Source organism: Rhamphochromis sp. 'chilingali' (genome assembly GCF_963969265.1).
Source record: "Rhamphochromis sp. 'chilingali' genome assembly, chromosome: 17".
Classification (NCBI taxonomy): Eukaryota; Metazoa; Chordata; class Actinopteri; order Cichliformes; family Cichlidae; genus Rhamphochromis; species Rhamphochromis sp. 'chilingali'.
This window is the reverse complement of record NC_137944.1, coordinates 6,799,094-6,818,297: the sequence shown is the minus strand read 5'-3', so window position 1 is coordinate 6,818,297 and position 19,204 is coordinate 6,799,094. Positions and strand designations below refer to the sequence as shown.

Sequence of the window (19,204 nt, the reverse complement as noted above, 5' to 3'; positions counted from 1 at the left end):
GGGAAAGAGATGAAAGAAAAGGGGAGCAGAACAAAGAACAAAGATGCTCAATGAGCTTCACAGACACAAGCTGCAGTGGACAGTTTTAATTATTTCTATCACTTGCTAACAGCAGTAAGAAACATTTTCGCTTTCACAAATCTCTAACGCAGTTCTCAGTGTGCATCATACAGCTACAACTACAGCCCCCCACCCACAGTCTTTGCCCCGAGAACACTAAGCAGGTTAATCCGGCCCTGCTGCAGACAATGAATATTTTAGTCAATTGCAACTGAAGAGGCCTAAAACAAAGTGACACATCTGGTTCTGCCTGTTTTCTGCACTGACTGTAGAGCAACATCTTCTTCAATATTTCATGTAACCTGGTTTATGTTAGCTGACTTCTTCCTTTGTACAGTCCATCCCTTAATCACTGCAGTCCATTTTAACAAGCCTTTGTAATGATGTTATACAGTATAAATGTATTATATTCAGCAGGAGTGAAAGAGACACTGCCCGAAATAAAGAAAGATTTATAAAGGCTTAATGAAAGTTATGTAACCCTCATGGCAGACAGCTGTTTTCTCTCATCTCTCACAGTGAGCAGGATAATGTATTACATAAAAACCAAAGCCTCGTTCTGGGGGCGCAGCAACAAAACCCACAGCGACCTGACTGCCAGGATAAACCAGTTTACAAAGAGTTAAAAAAATGTTTGTCCCATGTGCTGCGCGCATACAAATCTCCGCCACTGTCACAGTTAAGGATGAGAAAGGCAGCTGTTACAACAACGGAAATGTAACAATATTCGCCTTCAAAATAAAAGGCGGAAATTGGGGAAAAAAAGTGGGTTTTCGTTTTTTGTTTTTTTGCTTTGCGCCTTTACCTGGATGAAATGCCTTGTGGACATTTATACTGTAGACATCCTGCCACAGCACAAGACTGAATTCAACAGAGTTTCTAGCTCACACGTGTGGCGTGGTGTGTTTTCTAATCTGTTTACTTGTGTGAAGAGTTTTACTTTTACAGATTTGCTGCTTAAATTCAAACTCACAGTTTGTCTTCATGGTCATTGTATCAATATTACCCCCCTGAATGCGATCTGCCTCATTATTAACAATTAAATTAAGTGGACTTTATTAGCATAAATTCCAATCTATCCATTTTTCCCACTTATTAAATTCAGGGTTGGGTTGGGTATATCCCAGCTGGCTTAGGGTGAGATAGGGTGTGAGAGGTAGGGTACACCGTGGGCAGATCACCAGCCTGTCTCAGGGCTAACAGAGAGAAACAACCTCAACCTCTCGCCCCTCTTAATCTTTCAGTCGTCTTAAACCCACGCTGGCTCTTCTGGACAACTTTAAGGATGAATCCACCCATTCTTAGAAATCTCTGGTGTTAGACGTGTTCCTATTCTATGTCTATTTTATCCAGAATGGTCACCAGTTAACACTGATGAGTGAATTATATCCAAATCAAAAAGACTAAATGATCCTACCCTCATGTCAAAGCTGTTGGCATTTACACCTTGGTAATATCACAGATTGGCACAAAGATTTAAGAGTCAAACCTTGCAATTATGAGCCAATTATGCAACTTACATATACCGTGTACATTTAGGCCATAGCTATTCACCCTTGTGCCAAATTTAAAAAATAAAAAATCTTCTAGAAAAAAAAATCATATTGAAATAAAATTGTTTGTAGCTGAAAAAAAATGTGGTGACTTGAAGGTTGATCCCCTGCGACGCTTTTATTTTGAAGGGACGAGCGCCACAAGCGGAAGTTTGTGTCAACTCGGCATACCGCAAAGTTAAGGGAGTCACCGCCAGCGTCACAGAAAGGAAACTCATTTGGGATTTTTTAACCTGGGTGTCACAGGCCGGTGCGGCAAAACAGTCCCAGGCAGGCGTGTGTGTGTTGTTTGAGTGCAGCTGAGCGGGTTGTGTGTGTGTGTCTGGAGACACCATGTCTAAAACAGAGTGCAAAGCAGCTGAAGACATGACCGAGGCGGTGAGTTTGTTTCATGTGACCTACGTGTCCTGTAAAAAGCACAACCCGGGCAGGCAAACATCTGTGTAAGAACGAGTTTCCTTCTCTCGTCCGTTTAGATGGAGGCAACCATGCAGCGACTTGAGAAAAGATTCCAGAGCATCTCTGAACAGCTGGAGTCCAAACATATCCTTTTTTCCAGCCGTGTTTTCTTCCATTTCAGGCGCGTTTTATCCACGCAGTCAGTCAGCTCAAAGTTCTGCTTGCTAAGACACACCTGAGAGCAATGAGCTCACTAATGAGACTTTCACTTTGACTCCTGTCAATGAACACGTGGCCACTAGAGGGCGACCGACCGCTACCGAGACTTGAACTGTTCAACTGTTGTACAAGTTTAGCGCCACTGCTACTGAAGGTAAAATAAGTCTTCTTTAAAAATCACGTCGTTTTTGGTTTTCATACAACAATCACTTAAAAGTGCAGTATGAAGAAAATCAAATGAGACAAACCTCTGTCAAATGTGACATTCTGCCTGTGACTTCTGCTACTGTATATGTTTAAATAATAATTATCTATTTAAGGCACATTGGCACCCAGTAATGAGATTTCTTCCTGTAAAAGAGTCAACAGTGAAATGTGTGTTAAAAGATGGGAATATACTCAGAAATTAAGCTTTGTCTACTAGAAAATGTGTCAGTGACGAGGGGTGATTTTGATATGTGGTTGGAGAAATCATTATTTGATCCTTTGTAAGTTTGCTCACTCACGAAGAAATGAGTGGTTATAAATGTGGTGCACACCTCAGTCAGTCAGTTACAGATACTCCTGGTCTCAGCTATTTCAGTGTATAACGCACACAAAATCAGTGTCCTCCATTCTAACCTCTCCGCCACCATTGGCAAGACCAGAGCTGTCCTGTCAAAGGACATCGATGACAAGTTTGTAGACCTGCCCAAGACCAACAGCAAGAAGTTTGGTGAGGAGGTGACAGCTGTTCACCCTGGGTCTGGAGCTGCATGTAAGATCTTGCATCATTGGATGAGGATTATCCTGAGGAGGGTATGGACCAGCATGTACACATGTACAGGCCTGTCTTAAGTTTACCACTGAACATCTAACCTGTGGTCAGATTAAACCAAAGTCGAGCTCTTTGTGTTTGGAGGAACAGAAATGCTGCATATGACCTGAAGAACACCATCCCCACAGTCAAGCACAGAGGTGGAGACATTATGCTTTGGGGGTGTTTTTCTGTTGAGGGCACAGGACGACTTTGAGATAGAGGGGCCAAAGGACAGAGCCATGTTCCACATATAAACCCCTTCTCTCAGCAAAAACACCGAAGAAGGGTCTTACAGCATGGCAGTGACCCAAAACTAAACACTCAAGCTGTTGCTGATGTAGTCAGAAAATACACACAGAAATAAAGATGCAGCTTCAAATTGCAGTAAATCATTTATTGAAAAGCAATTTCAATAAAATCGAAGCTCAGACAAAAATAAACAAAAGCGCCCTGAGAAGTTTGGATGTAAGTGCCCTGCTGCAATATGCGGGTCACTTGTGCTCTGAACACTCTGTATGCTGTGAAATGCATTAATTCTAAATGGGTAAAATCGCCAACAAGGGCTTCTCCACCGAGCACTGAGTCATATTATGTTTGAATTCAGTGACATGCAAATCATTTCTAACGTTTATTTAATGTGTTTTCCTGGATTTTTGATTGATATTATTTCATAAAAATAAAAGATTGTTCACTTACAACTAAATGAACAAACTTACAAATTTACAGCAGGGGATCAAATAGTTATTAAAAGCTAACAGAGCTGCAGCTATTGATTATTTTAGTAACGGAGTAATCTGTCAATTGTTCCATCGATTAATTGACTAATTGGATAGGATGATCTGATATCCTCGTGTTGGTGTTGTTCCCACATCATCAAAATAAATGTTGTTCCAGGTTCAACATTGCAAGTGACCAATCACATTGTTGTGACGTCATACTTTTGCAAACCAAGCGATTCATTCATTTATGAAATTCCAATGTTGCAAGAACGATATGTATAATGCTTACCGTTTATTAAAGAACAGTATCCTGAAATGCAACGAATTCAAATTGCTGGATTGGCGGACAGCAGTGGTTTCTCGCACGTTAAGAAGACGTTTTTTTCCAAAGTCACAAAAGTATGACGTCACAACAATGTGATTGCTCACTTGCAATGTTGAACCTGGAACAACATTTATTATTCTGATGATGTGGGAACAACACAGACACAAGGATATCAGATCGTGCAATTGGATAAGAAATACTGTTGAATATTTATAATCGCTAATTAATAAGACAAAAGAGAAAACATGGGTCTGTCACAATAAAATGCTCAGTGGTTTCTATTTTAGAAATTGCAGTGTTTTAAAGTTTAACTGCATACAACATCTGTCAAAAACCCCAAACAAGCCCTTTAATTGTATTTATGTGCCATGTTGAAATGTAATTTTAAAAGAAAATATTTTCTTAAATCCTATAAATATATATTAATCTCAAGTATTTAAACAACAGCATAAAAATGTACCTTTACTTCTTGGAAGACTTTCTGATGTTAACAGGAGCCAATGATGGTGTAGACATTATGTAATATTATTTATAATTCAGTGTCCAACCGAACAACCCTCAGGTCAGTGGCTCTCAGTTTAATGGCTCTTATATGTTTTATTAGCTATGAAAAAAGCTTTTATTTTTATATTTTTAAATATTAACATGGTTTTAATTAACACAATATTTTATATTATTTCATTTTCAATCAGAAAAATGTTACAAAAGCCTTGAAATAAATATGGTCTAGTACACCCCATGCCCCCCTTTAGACTCACCCCTGTTTGCTTCAGTGAGCTGTATAATGAATGAATAAAGTGAAGAGTCCATTTGCAGGTTTTAATACAACTTCTGGAGCCTTACTGCAGATTTTTCTGAGTGTCAAACAATCAGCGAGGATGGGGCAGCTACAAAGTTTGCTCTTATTCATGTTGGAGTTTGCTGGTCAGGTGCTTTGATGACTGACGCTTGCTTTTTCCCTGTAAAGGTTTTAATGGCGATCACAGGAACAGCGCTGCTGTTTTAGGCACTAGAAGCAAGTTTTCTTTCACTCTACCTGAGCTCACAGTGTCAGTAACAGCGCTGCCTCTTTGCAGTGTGTAAACAGACTCTGTGCCAGCGTCATCATCACTGCTGCTGTTGCGTTATCAGTGTTTTTGTTCATAACTGGCAGTTTTGACAAATGTGTCCTCTGACCTCCGCTCCTGGTCTCAGAGGTGGTGTTATTCAAACGTCTGGGAAAAAATGAACATATTGTAGATGTAGTTAGCTTCATGAATGCAGACTTGTTTGTTTCTTAATGCTCACACTTGATCAGATGGGAACCCGCATCAACGACCTTGAGAGAAACGTCACTGAGCTCATGACGAAGGCTGGTATGGAGGCGCAGGCATCTTCAAAGTGACGCCAGGCTGACACTTCATCTGTCCAATGAGCTGTTTCCTGTTGTGACCTCACACTTCATCGGTCTTGAAGCGGGACTTCAGATGGTGAAGTCCCACCTGAAGTAGTGAATCTCATGTTAACATATCCTTATTTTTCCAGCTGCTATGATGTGCTGTTCAGATCATATCCAATCAGGGTTACCTCGGAGATTTATTGGAAGCAATGTCCTCCAATCAGACGGTTTTATTTTCCACTTTTCCAACTCATAAAATACAGCCTCTTACCACTTCATTAGGTACACCTGTACAATCTGGGCAATCAGTTCCAACAGTTCTGCCTCGTACTACAGCATGACAAAGCTGACCTCTCTCATTGTGACTGGAAGCGTTCACAGAAGTCTTACTTCAGCTGTGTGCTTCTCCTCAGGACCGTCTGTGTTGGCTTTAAACATGTAATTAATGAAATACCTCTCTGAACCTCAGCCAGTTACAAGCAAGCCTGTCTTATTCAAGGCTGGGTTGATGGCTAAGCTGTTATGCAGAAATGCATCTACAGTGAAGTCTAATAAAGCAACAGCATGGTGCATTTATAAAGGCTTTATTAACGTCTTAAAACACCATTGTTTGCTTGTTTCGGTGGTTGTCTTTACTTTAACTGGCACATCACTACCCTTAATCTCTAACAACCTTCACCTCAGTAACGTCTGTGGATGTGAATTCTGGATCCTTGAGTTGTACTGATGTGGAGACCAGGAGTTCTCAAAGTTTTGATGTCTTAATGCTAATTGCAGGTTCTCCATATGACAAATGCACAAATTACACAGTTGTAGTGTTTGTAATGTGTAGGTGCACAATGTTTATGTTGGAATTTTTAATTTTTGTGCTGGTTCACTGGTTTCTAGAGATTTTGATTCTATTTGTAGCATCAGTTTGGGGTTACATGCACTCACACATGTGGCTGAACACCCAAATAGGAAAAAAAAACCCAAATCAGTTAATAGTGAGATTTCTAAGTTTCTCGTCTGTAAATGTTTTACTTTGGTACTGAGTACTTTATGAGAAAGTACTCAGTGAGCAATAAACCAGCTGCTCTTCAACAAGTGTCTCATCGTGTGGATGAAGAGGGCCACCTTCATGGACAGCACTGCTGACAGCAGTCTGCGTTCTGCTCCACAGTCTCTGACACTTAGCGGCACATGAACCAGCTGTTTACCTGCTGCGGTTCTGGTAGCTCTGAATGTTGCAGCAGATCTGCAGTCCAGCATGGTTGCAGTATGTCCACCTGACTGAAAAGATCCTCTCTCACAAAGCAGCTGAACATCGAGGCAGAGGAACATGGTGCTCTGCACTGAACTGCAACAGTGATGCACCTGGGCAGGTTCCCACCTATTAGTACGATGGCTGTTATATATCTGTGGCACTTATCAGAATTGGGCAGGTTTGGTCTGCTCTGATGGCTGTGTGTTGAACATTCTGACTGCTTTATCACAGTGTGACACAAATATCAGTGAATAGTCAGCAGTGCATTCAGTTCTGCTTGTCCACAACACACGTGCTCTTGCACAACAAGTGGTTGAGCTGGTTAAAAAGCTCAACCTGAGATAAAAACATCACAGCTAGAAAATATTTTTGTTTTATTGGTGGACTATAGTCCAGCTCCTGGCGAGTTACAAGGTGAAGATACTTTAGTTATTGTTAAACTAACAATATTTACTCTATGCTTAAAATGACCAGGGAAACATTACTGCAGTGCTTACAGGCTGTTCAGTACATTCACACGTCAAATCAAGACGCGTCATCAGTGACAGTAGCTCATTGGGGAAAATAAGGAAAATGTTTTTCATTTATTTACTGCAAGTATTTATTTCCATTTTTTGTTGAAATATTGTGATTATAACATTGAGTCTAAATCCTGAAAGGCACTTGTTAACTTTGTATCTATGCATAAAATAAAAATGTAATTATCAGTTTAAATGTAACATTTCTGGGAGATGATGCTGTTTAATATCTATGCAGTTTTTTGTGACCTTTAATATCATTTAATGTGCAACATCAGCGTGTCCACCCTCATTAAATTTTTCTACATGTTCTCTTTGTCAGTGTAACTTTGTTTCACGTACAGCATCCAGTGTATTGAGGAAATTAGGAAAATAAAATGAATTAAACCTGTAGTAGTGAACAAGGGCCGGACTGCCCTGTGAGGAGGAGGGGCTTTAACTGAATGTGTAGCGCTAACACTTTCTACATTGCTTTGCAATATGTGGACTATAAAGGCAACAAGTTAGCAAGAAATGCAGGTAAAAATGTGAACTGTGGTGTGTTGTATTTGGAGAGTAGCTGTTTCTAAATATTAGCAAAGAAGACTCCAGATATTGGGTCTTTAAGAACTTTGACTGGTCCCTGGCTCCCACCAGGGACGGACCAGTGGATTTAAGGTCAAAACTGCCACAGAAACATGTCGACTGCTACCAATCCAAATTCCATAAACCTGTGTGGAGAGGTGGAACATGGGAAAAGAGAAAACCCCTTTAAATCTGCTCCGGATCTGACTCATATTCTTAAAAAAGTGCCCTCTAATTACTGAATGTGGTTTTCAGTTATGTTGTATGCTGTGAACAACAAGTTGATAGAAATCTTACCAGCATCCTGATCCTGCGAAGGAAGAAAAGGAAAAGCTTTTGTGATTATTTTAATCACATTATTGAATCCACTGACTGTGAGTATTAAAATTAGCTTGAGCTTAGAGGGTAAGGATGTGGAGACCACACACATTTAGGAGGTACTGTGCATTTCTTTGTTTATACCTAAATAGATGAATCACTTTTCTGGTAAAACACTGCCCCCTTGTGGAGATTAAACTTTTATTTTTAAGAGGATTAGAAATGACCAGGAAACTGGATGGGTTCAGATGGAACAAAGCACAGCTAAGAACGTATCCTTATTAACATTGCCCTTTATTAATTCAAAATTGATTAAAACCCTAAAAATAGAGAATGACTGGAGAAAACATACTCTGAAGATGTGGACAACAATAAGGAAAAAAAAATGGGGGGCCCTTTGTCCATCTCGAGAGCCATGCTAGTGAGAGACAATATACAGGGTGGGCCATTTATATGGATACACCGTAATAAAATGGGAATGGTTGGTGATATTAAAGTCCTGTTTGTGGCACATTAGTATATGTGAGGGGGCAAACTCCTCAAGATGGGTGGTGACCATGGTGGCCATTTAGAAGTCGGTCATCTTGGATACAACTTTTGTTTTTTCAATAGGAAGAGGGCCATGTGACACATCAAACTTATTGGTAATGTCACAAGAAAAACAATGGTGTGCTTGGTTTCAACCTAACTTTATTCTTTCATAAGTTATTTACAAGTTTCTGACCACTTATAAAATGTGTTCAATGTGCTGCCCATTATGTTGGATTGTCAATGCAACCCTACTTCTCCCACTCTTCACACACTGATAGCAACACCGCAGGAGAAATGCCAGCACATGCATTTTATTGTTTTGTTTTTCTTTTTTGTTTTTCTCTTAAATGGTCTTATGTCAGAGAATGTTGATATGTTGCTTGTTTGGTTGTTTCTTACCAAAAAAAGTACTAAATAAAAAGTCCCCCCTCCCCCAAAAAGAGGAAGTTTCCATATTGGATGTTTAAAATTTAAACTAGGATAAAAAATGGACAGACTAAGACTTTTTCGTGCAGCTTTCACTTGCACATTGCTACACACGTTTTGTTTTTGGTTTTTTGGTAAGGTGTCTACTGCCACTCCATGCTTAATCGCAGTCACAGTGCTCTCATGCACTTGATGGTTTGACATTGGGAAAGCCTCAGAGGGGGTCAGTTTGTGAATGGGACTGGGCCCAGTTTCTTGTGTCCCTTGTGTTGCTGTATCCCAAGTGTGGGATTAAAAAGTCTAAATGCTCCTAAAATGAACTCACACTCCCCTCTAGTGGTCACATGTGCTCATTGCAGTGCATTTTCTTGTTGCTGACTGTGGTGCTGAAAGTGTCCAGCAGCATGTGCCTGCATAGTAATGAAATTTGAAAAACATCAATTGTTAGATCAGACTCAGAAATCTTCTGGCAGCATCATGTGATGATGTTATTGGAATTTGCTGTTTTGTTCCTTTTGCTGTTTCACCACAATCCTGCACACAGAGCAAAAACAAACAGTTTTTATGATTTGTTTTGGAAGCTTTTTTAGCAAGAACTGGAACACAGACAGCGTGCCAGGTGTTACTCTGACCATCAGTGCAGTGCATTATTTTTTTAATGCATTAGTTTTCCTGCTGATATTTGAGATAATTCATAGAAACAGACTAAAACTCTGATCAGATGTGCTTTCTTAAACAGTATTGTGGTGTTTGTGCTTTTGTAGTTTTCCATGATAGTTGTCAGCTGTTCAACCCAATGGCACAACAGTACATTTGGACATTTTAATCATGCATGATCAAAAAGTAAGCATAACAGACACAGAGTAAGCTTTGCCTTTCTATTTTTCCATGCGAATCCAAAAAACAGCAAACCACAAAGCTGCATTTGCAGTGTTTCACCTGTAGATGGCAGTGGTATAAATCCCTTTTATTTTGCATGACTTTTCTCTCCTCCTCTTGAGACAGACACCAAATCCCCTTTGAGACCAGCAGAAATATTACACAGAAATCAAACAACACTGGCTGCATGTGTGTGTGTGTGTGTGTAGAGGTGGGTACATGTGTGCCTGTGCGTGAGTGCGCCTCGAATGCCGCCAGGCCTCGTTGTGATGCTCACCGAAGCCAAAGAGCAAGAACGCTGCTGACCGTGTTGCTATGGCTGCCTGTGCTAAAGCAGACATTTGCCAGCCTATGTAAGTGTATTTGTGTGCGTGTGTGTTTACCCATGCGCATGGCTATGTGTACTTGGGAAACAGCCAAAGGCAGGGGAGAGGGGAGGGTGTCACGCTGATGGATTCTGCTCCCGGCACATTGTGAGCATGAGACACTTTGAGCATTGCATGATACTACTTTAGCAGTTGGGGCAGTAAATGGAGTTCACACACTTTTCTCCTCAGCGGTGGAGTGGTGAGTGGGTGTGTGGAGAGCGGTGACCGGCAGCGATTGGAGGCTGAGAGGTTCAGCCCTGTGGCCCACGCTGGGCGGGTGGGCGGTAGGGGAGGGGGGCTTTAATGGCTGTACATGGTTAGCACTCAGGTTAGGGTAAGGCACTTCAGAGAGTGTGTGTACAATTGCTCGCCCTATTTCTCCCTCTCCGTAATGCCACTTTTGCACACTTCACTTAATATGTGAGAAACAAGGTAAATGTCAATAATCCAAAGTGGTTTCCTCTCTTTTCTCTTAACGTCTTTCCATCCAGGACAAATGCCCACGTGTGCCTGAGGTTTTCCTCCCTCTGATTTCCTCATGCAGTGGAGCAGAAGCTACGATCCAGCTGTTTATCTCTCCATCACTACGAACCCAGTCACCTTTTTCAGCCCCGTCTTCCTGATGTTGCCCTTAACCCCTTCATGCATGAATTATGACAACCTCAATCAGGATTCTTTCTTAAGTATTTTTATTCATCTTTAGGCATGAAAAAAGATTTTTGAACTTCATTTTTTTAAACATGTACTTTTAAAAGAGTTTTTTTACGTGTCCACTTAGGTGGACAGCATACTTTTTAACTTATGAATTTGAGAAATGAATAAATAATTTACACTGTGTTGTGTTTATGTGCAAGTATACATCAACGCTGACACAAATACAAGAAAACAGCCTTTGAATAGCTGTCCACTGTAGTGACCACTATGCATGAAAGGGTTAAGTAGCAGTAGTGCTCACTCTGACCTGATGGGAGTAGCAGCCCTTTAGAGCAGGGGTGTCAAACATAAGGCTCGGGGGCTAGAATTGGCCCGGCAAGGAGTCCAATCCGGCAAACTGGATTTTAAAATGTGGAGGGCTTAAATTGTGGAGTTTGTATTTTCATGGATTTTACAGTTGATTAAGATCTCCCCCATGGCCTCTCATACTACACCAAAGTCATTATAAGAGAGAAACAGTTAAAAGGGAGAAAAGTTCCTGTTTTTTCACCATTTACTATAGAAATTGCATGCTTTTGTTTTTTACAGTATCTCCACAGTAAGCCAGCACACAATAAATAGTAAGTGTGTTTATATTCATCTGGTCTTCTTGCACTTTTATCTAACATACAGACAGTTCGTGTTTTAGCATTAGGTACTTGATAACTTGCACTGAGCTGTTTGTTGAGTTGAAATTAGATACAGAAGTGTTGTAATTTCCACTCTGACCTCATCACAGCAGTGCTGCAGACACAATGATAGAGAAATGCGCCTGTTTGGGTTATTGTAACAGTAACTTGGCAGGTTTAGTTTATTGTGCAGTGACCATGCAGCATGAATCTAAATGTAATAAATCATTTCCCTCTGTAAGAAGTATACAGCTGTGTGTCTGTAAGCTAACAGTATAAACGTGACATATCAATATTAACATCCCTTTGTGTTTTGTTTGTTTCTGATTGTTTTGTCACTTTATACAATCAAGTGGAAATGTCTCCTTTGACAGTTTTTGTGCTATTAATTTGTCCCCTTAGTTAAAAGATATCGATAAATTAATTACCACAATGGTTATATTATAATTGGTCATATTAAGAAAGCCCCAAAATATTATGGTCAGCTCTGATTTTGGGAAGTTTAAGCTTGTTAAACTTCCCAAAATCCAACAAGTTGGCAGAACCAGAACAAATTTCTAATGAGTTTTTACCGTGCCATCTGCTCTGTGTAAATGCATTAGTATAATGTTAAAAAACGTTGAGCAGCAGGATATTCTTTTTACTTTTTGTGCAAAAAGCACTAGTTCACATGTCAGTGCCAGGATTGCACGTGGGCAGCTTCAGTTCCGACACCTTGTTCTTCGTGTTATACTGTTTTAGTCTGTACTGATACCACTTGGATAACACGAGAGCACTGAGCGCCCCTGTGGCGTTGTGGCACTGCTGTCTGTCAGATCACCACAAAATGGAAGGTACTCAACCAACAGCCGTAATCCCTCGGATGACCAAAATCTCCCTTGCAGTTGTGGAAAATGGAACAGTTTCATAAAGGATGCTTGAATGTTGCTTCACCTGTGAACATCCACAGAGGATCACCTCTGCTCTCCTCTCCTGAAAGTCTTAAATTTCACAGGAAAACAAAGAGTGCATGAACCAAGAGAGGTTGTTCTAAGATCGGAGGTAAATAATAGGACGGGTCCCTCTTCTACGACACGACAAACAAGCTTACACACATGCATACGGAAGACACCTGTGTGTTGCCGGTCGCCTGAGGCTCTTTGATTCCTGCCGTGCTTTAATCTGTGCTGTGCTCTTGCCTGCCTTTGAAGTGAAAATCCCTGTCACCTTCGCCTCTGGCTCGGCCACATTCGCCCTCATTCTCTGCACACACACATGCAAACAAACCACAAATGACCACCTGTTATCTTTGTCATTGTAATTTCAGAGTCGCAGCTCATTTAGGAGCCTAACTCACAGTCACATATGTTGGCCCATGTATGTTCTGTTCTACTGTGCCAACAGTGAGCTAAATTTACCCCGGCAGTTATTTTAGGGTCTTTATAACATACATCACTCCCTGTCTGCCGTAATACATTTCTATCCACAGGAATAGAAACAGACTTCCAACTTTGTTCTGGGACAAAAGTCAATTCATGGCTGGAACAAAGAAGGGGCAGTGGATGGCGTAAAGAGCACCAGAAAGCGGAAAGGGCTTCAGTACAGAAGGGGAGAAAACTTCTATATGCTGGATAGGAAATTAAAATGATCTTCTTGCACGTTTCCACATTTTTTTTCCATAGAAGTGTTTGAAATAATAGATACAGTTTAATTTAGGATTTTTAAATCACATGATTCTATTGTAATAAAATACCTTCCTGCATCGTGATCCCCTTTAAGGCATCCAACATTTTGATTCTAGCCGTAGCCCGGTAGCCTCCTGATAGCAGTCACCTTTAGCCACCACAACTTGCTGCTTCTTACACACACAGTGGAGTTTCTGCCATGGTTTAATTACACTGCTAATGCTCAGTTATTTGTATTGTCAATGATGCTGTTAAAGGAATGTAAAACATAGAGCACTAAAGCTCTTTAAAGTAATAATGTGTGCTAGAGATTTAAGTTTGTCAGCAGAGAACTGTGGGGGGTTTTCTTCTGCAAGGTTAGCTAAAAAGCTAGCTAGTTGAGCTAATGGTGCTGTAACATTAGTTCAGGAACTGAAAAAAAAAGCATTTTTTAATATTTCTAGCTTTTGTTACAAGAAAGGCCATTAATGGTTCTAAAGAAGCAGTCTAACATACAAATACAATCATTGTAGGTGTTAATAGTCTATTTCTATCAAAAAGTACATCTCTCTGTTTGGATGTTAAAGTTTACCTTATCAAAAGGTAAGAGTCAGAGGTTTATTTTGTACATTTACCACTCTGAGGCAAGTGTGAAAAGCAGAGAACTGGTGACAGTGTGAGTTACCATTGTTGGACTGCAACATTAGCGGTAGCAGTGGTGTTTCCCTATCACCTGCTGCTCTTTCAGTCCAACAGTGCAGCTCATTTCAATAGTAATTTACAAATAGCCAGCTTGTGAGGCATCCAGGGAACATCAGTAAATTGTAGCGTGCCCCAGTAGTCTGCATGTTTGACATTTAGCCACGTGATTGACCTCAACATTACAACCAGCTTGCTAATACTGCGTAGGTCGCCCCTGTGCTCTTACCTGTTGCGACACAGATGTGGGTCCTGTTGTGTCTGGCACTAGGATGTTGTAGGTTTTGGGATGGGGCCTCAGTGGAGCGAGCTAATCTCAGTGCATCTTGCGAAAGCTTGATTGGATTGGGATTTGGGGAGTTTGGAGGTTGGGTCAGTGCCTTTGGCTCCCTGTTGTGTTCTTCAAGTCTTTTCTAAGCTGTTTGGATGTGTGGAGGTGTACTCTGTCTTTTCGGAAGATGCTGCCGTCACCGGGGATTACTCCTGCAATGGAGGTGTGCTTGGCCTGCTGCAGTGTTTCGGTGGGTGGTACTCATCACACTAATGAAATTTGGGCACAGAGATACAAAGAATGCTTCTCAAGTATGACTCTGTTCTCTTCATTTGCATCAAAGAAGCATTAAAAAGACTTGGATTGCTGGGGAATTATCATCATCAGCACTAATCAGAAATCAGAAAGGGTTTTATTGCCAAATGTTGAGCAGGTTAACAACATTAGGAAATTGCTGCGGTGCTTCAGTGCAAACATACTGTCATAAATTGCGCTTAAATAGGCATGAAAAAAATAGAAGTAAGAATAAGAATTAAAAGTGCTACGTAGAAAGATATATGCATGAGTAATACATGAGATATATACATGAGAATAAGAATTAAAGTGCTACGTAGAAAGATATATACATGAGTGCAGGTGGTGATCAGTGCCAAACATGGAATGATGCAGTGAACACAGCATAGGGTCATGTGTTAGTGGTGGGAACAGTCGTACGTTTATTGTTCATGTGTCCAACAGCAGAGGGGAAGAAACTGTTCTTATGGCGAGAGGTTCTGGTGCGAATGGACCGGAGCCTCCTGCCTCCTGCCTCCTGCCTAATGGATAAAACAGTGTTGTAGATGAACAAGATTTGGTTGATGAACCAGATTGTTCTCTGGACTCTGGAGAAGCGCTTATGAAAGAGCTGTTACAATGTACTTGTGCTTTTTGATTGTTATTGCAATAACAGAATCAATGCTTAAAAGACAGCAAGTTCAGGGTGCGATCAAGTTTTTTCTTTTTTATTGGTGCACACCCTCACCGTTTGATCCCACAAATTTATCTATTTTACTCTAAGTAATATTTAAGATATAATTTAAAATAGAAACATCAAAATGTATCAAATGAGTTTGGAACTAGCATTTAAGATCATTAACCATTGGGAAAGTATTTAATGAGGTCCTAAAGCCATTAAGTAAATTGGGTAATTATCGTGTATACACTCACTGGACACTTTGTTAGGTACAACAACACAACTGCCTTCATTCTTCATGGCCCAGTTTTCACAGTGTGCTTGAAAAATTCATCAGATATTTTGGTCACGAACTGAGATCTGGTGCCTGTGGAGAACGTTTGACTGCAGTGACCTCACAGGAAACCAGTTTAAGGTGGTTTGAGCTTTGTGAAGTGACCATTATCATCAGAAGATGGTACACCATAGCTATTAAAGGATGGACATGGTCAACAATAATACTCAAAGTCAACTGGTACTAAGAGGTCCAAAGTGTGCCAAGAAAATATCCCCCACTCTATTACACCACCACCAGCAGACTGAACTGTTGACACGATACTGAGTTAAAAGTCAGGCTGAATTTTAGTGTTCAAAGAAAAAGCTGATGATCATTAATAAAGATGTGCTACTATTACTAATAAAATTAATAACTGTTAATAATAATAACTAGTATGTTTTAACACATTTAACAACTTCAAGCAAAAAATGTGCATGTGTACACACACCTGTTCACATGTGTGCTTTTCATCTCCTGGGCCTGTCTATTCCCAGAATCCCCCCAACTTGCACAGTCATGTCACTGAATCGGAGACACACACACACACACACACACACACACACACACACACACACACACACACACGCACACACACACACACACACACACACACACACACGCACGCACGCACACACGCACACACACATCCACACCTGTTGCAGGGAAACACACTGCTGCTTCAATGCCATGGCTACCGAGAAATTGACCCAGTTTCCATGGTGACAGAGATGGGGTCGGTTGCCAGCTGCCAATCCCTGGACACACCCATGTCTCACTGACACAAAGAGATAGAGAGGGATGAAGCGATTGGAAATAAGATGGGAACATGTGGAGAGAAGATGGAAAAACGAAACGACAAAAGAATCAGAGAAAGGTGTGGCGATCAAAGCTGACTAGATGGAGAATTGAGGGAAATTGAGAGTGGAGACACTTGAAAAGCAATTTGAAAAACAGGCTGAGTGTGTTCTAAGTTGAACATATGGGAAAAAATCAATCAATCAATCAATCAAAATTTATTTATATAGCACATTTTTAAGACCGAAGTACACCAAAGTGCTTTCCAGTAAAATCGCAGTACAAATAAAATCACACTAAAATATAAATTACAAATATATAAAATATAAGATAATTACATAATCTAAATACAGAGCCAGATGTAAATTTCCCTAATTCGCCTTAAATGCCAGATCAAACAAATACGTTTTTAAACGTGATTTAAAAGACTGAATGGAATCTGACGCGCGAATATGAAGAGGGAGAGTATTCCATAGCCTGGGTGCAGCAACGGCAAAGGCACGGTCTCCTCTGCATTCAGGAGATTTGAAATTGAGGTATAAAAACAGGTAAGAACACAGGTTATGACAGAAAAAAAGAATATACATTTGATATACAGTGGGGCAAAAAGTATTTAGTCAGCCACCGATTGTGCAAGTTCCCCCACTTAAAATGATGACAGAGGTCAGTAATTTGCACCAGAGGTACACTTCAACTGTGAGAGACAGAATCTGAAAAAAAAATCCATGAATTCACATGGTAGGATTTGTAAAGAGTTTATTCTTAAATCAGGGTGGAAAATAAGTATTTGGTCAATAACAAAAATACAACTCAATACTTTGTAACATAACCTTTGTTGGCAATAACAGAGGTCAAACGTTTACTATAGGTCTTTACCAGGTTTGCACACACAGTAGCTGGTATTTTGGCCCATTCCTCCATGCAGATCTTCTCGAGAGCAGTGATGTTTTGGGGCTGTCGCCGAGCAACACGGACTTTCAACTCCCGCCACAGATTTTCTATGGGGTTGAGGTCTGGAGACTGGCTAGGCCACTCCAAGACTTTCAAATGCTTCTTACGGAGCCACTCCTTTGTTGCCCGGGCGGTGTGTTTTGGATCATTGTCATGTTGGAAGACCCAGCCTCGTTTCATCTTCAAAGTTCTCACTGATGGAAGGAGGTTTTGGCTCAAAATCTCACGATACATGGCCCCATTCATTCTGTCCTTAACACGGATCAGTCGTCCTGTCCCCTTGGCAGAAAAACAGCCCCATAGCATGATGTTTCCACCCCCATGCTTCACAGTAGGTATGGTGTTCTTGGGATGCAACTCAGTATTCGTCTTCCTCCAAACATGACGAGTTGAGTTTATACCAAAAAGTTCTACTTTGGTTTCATCTGACCACATGACATTCTCCCAATCCTCTGCTGTATCATCCATGTGCTCTCTGGCAAACTTCAGACGGGCCTGGACATGCACTGGCTTCAGCAGCGGAACACGTCTGGCACTGCGGGATTTGATTCCCTGCCGTTGTAGTGTGTTACTGATGGTGACCTTTGTTACTTTGGTCCCAGCTCTCTGCAGGTCATTCACCAGGTCTCCCCGTGTGGTTCTGGGATCTTTGCTCACCGTTCTCATGATCATTTTGACCCCACGGGATGAGATCTTGCGTGGAGCCCCAGATGGAGGGAGATTATCAGTGGTCTTGTATGTCTTCCATTTTCTGATGATTGCTCCCACAGTTGATTTTTTCACACCAAGCTGCTTGCCTATTGTAGATTCACTCTTCCCAGTCTGGTGCAGGTCTACAATACTTTTCCTGGTGTCCTTCGAAAGCTCTTTGGTCTTGGCCATGGCGGAGTTTGGAGTCTGACTGTTTGAGGCTGTGGACAGGTGTCTTTTATACAGATGATGAGTTCAAACAGGTGCCATTCATACAGGTAACGAGTGGGGGACAGAAAAGCTTCTTACAGAAGACGTTACAGGTCTGTGAGAGCCAGAGATTTTCCTTGTTTGAGGTGACCAAATACTTATTTTCCACCCTGATTTACGAATAAATTCTTTACAAATCCTACCATGTGAATTCATGGATTTTTTTTTTTCACATTCTGTCTCTCACAGTTGAAGTGTACCTCTGGTGCAAATTACTGACCTCTGTCATCATTTTAAGTGGGGGAACTTGCACAATCGGTGGCTGACAATACTTTTTTGCCCCACTGTAGTAGGAAAAAAAAGTATTTTTTATGTGTGAGGAACACTGCGTGCTCATTAGTGAATGAGTTATTAGCCAATGAACACAGCCTGGTCAATCCTCATTTATGACTCTATGACTATTATATTATATTATATTATATTATATTATATTATATATATTATATTATATTATATTATATTATATTATTATTATTATTATTATTATTATTATTATTATTATATTATCATCTATGACTCTAAAAATTTATCTTCACGTGGTGTTCAAACAGACTTGAAACTAATGACTTGAGCCCATAAACTTACCAGAGAAGTGTCAGCCATGTTAATGTCAGCTGTAAAAATATGCAGGTTTAAGGGCGCCTGCATTGGGTTTAATTCTTGGGCCGGGAAGCTACGCCCGTCTTTTACTTATAGTTCATGAGTGTAATTGTAAATAACGTTAACAAGCACTAGAAACAGATAATTGACAACAGTGTGATTGCCAGTGAAGATGGCCCCAATCCCAGCCTTGTCCCCAGTGGACTAACTGATGGGAAACCTGGACCCTGGCATTCATGTGAACGTTACTTTGGCTGTGTTCAAACAGTCAACTTAGAAAATTTGTAATGCCCTATAGTGTGTCAGTCACTGTGAAGTGCTGTTTGAAATCTGTACTGTAAATCTGAACCAGTCCATAGTGCATGTCAAAGTCACCATAGCGTATATTATTCA

General features: G+C 40.6%; 1 protein-coding gene across 1 annotated transcript; it reads left to right on the top strand.

The window, feature by feature from the left end:
• The first annotated feature begins 1,790 nt into the window (after window positions 1-1,790).
• On the top strand, window positions 1,791-7,513 carry hsbp1l1 (heat shock factor binding protein 1 like 1). The gene is made up of 3 exons (XM_080863959.1): window positions 1,791-1,991; window positions 2,090-2,156; window positions 5,364-7,513. Exons 1-3 carry the CDS (start codon window positions 1,947-1,949, stop codon window positions 5,456-5,458), a joined length of 207 nt encoding a protein of 68 aa, XP_080720085.1. The 5' UTR covers window positions 1,791-1,946; the 3' UTR covers window positions 5,459-7,513.
• The last annotated feature ends 11,691 nt before the right edge of the window (window positions 7,514-19,204 follow it).